Source organism: Cyprinodon variegatus, unplaced genomic scaffold, assembly GCF_000732505.1.
Source record: "Cyprinodon variegatus isolate N-32 unplaced genomic scaffold, C_variegatus-1.0 Scaffold1466, whole genome shotgun sequence".
Lineage (NCBI taxonomy): Eukaryota > Metazoa > Chordata > Actinopteri > Cyprinodontiformes > Cyprinodontidae > Cyprinodon > Cyprinodon variegatus.
In genome coordinates, this window is record NW_015151919.1 from 19,427 (window position 1) to 20,400 (window position 974).

Consider the following 974-nt stretch of genomic DNA (forward strand, 5'->3'; position numbering starts at 1 on the left):
CTGGTGGAGGGCCGATGGGTCCAACTGCAAAAAATTATGAGGAGAGGAAGAGAGAGATCTGCATTCAGAAGGGCCTTCTATAAAAGTTTATCTATGCTCCCAGCTGGAACCAGGCTGTTTGAATATCCTGTTCAGAATCTCCACCAATGTTTGATCAAACACTAATAAAACCAATCTAAATGTTTCTGTAAAAATGGCTTTTCTAACAAATGGAATTAATTAAATAACAGATTCTACTTCCTGCTTTGTTAATTAACGGTCTGTGTCAAAATATCTGGCATTGGTCAGACAGTGCGACATATTTTTTCGTCAATCCATACAAATATATATATTTTTACTTCACAAGTTTTGTTTAGATTGATTAAAAAAGAATTATTGAAATCTTTAGAAAATAATAATTCATCAGCAGCAGCAGCATTGACTGTATGTGATGATTTACACCTATTTGATGAATTTCAATGAGGTTCTAAAGCGAAGTAACCAATTAAAAATCAACAACCAGTAAAGGTCCGGAGATGTTTTTAATTGTAATGCGCAACTTAAAACAGAATTTAACAGTAAAATAAAATGAGGTATTTATGTATCCATGTTAATCATTGAATTTTTAAATATAAAATATAAAAAATAGAAAATTTTTCCATTTTAAAATCTAAACTGTTTTTGAAGTAGAGAACAACAATCATTCAGTTTGGTATACAGACAATTCCCTGACTGATTTTTTTTTATAGAACACCTGAACTGAGTGTTTATTTTCTTTTCTCTGTCTTAATGTTGGCAGTGGGCTTTAGGCTGCCCTGCAAGGCTTTAAACCTGGGTTTAACCGGAGACTAAGCCATTCTCAAGCACATATCAAGGAGCTCACTCAGAGCCTGGATCCAGATTTATTGTTGATTCTGTTCATGGTGGAGAATCCTGCTTCACAGCAGCAGGTTGAGCCAAACATCCTCTAAATGTGCAGGGTCATCTTTGAGCAC

General features: G+C 34.5%; 1 protein-coding gene across 1 annotated transcript in view; it reads right to left on the bottom strand.

Moving 5' to 3' along the window:
- The window catches only part of chst11 (carbohydrate (chondroitin 4) sulfotransferase 11), a 122,409-nt gene that overhangs the window by 3,002 nt on the left and 118,433 nt on the right, over positions 1 to 974 (bottom strand). The window contains exon 3 of the mRNA XM_015403220.1: positions 5 to 24. Within this exon, the coding sequence (XP_015258706.1) occupies positions 5 to 24 (20 nt within the window). The remainder of the gene's footprint in view (positions 1 to 4; positions 25 to 974) is intronic.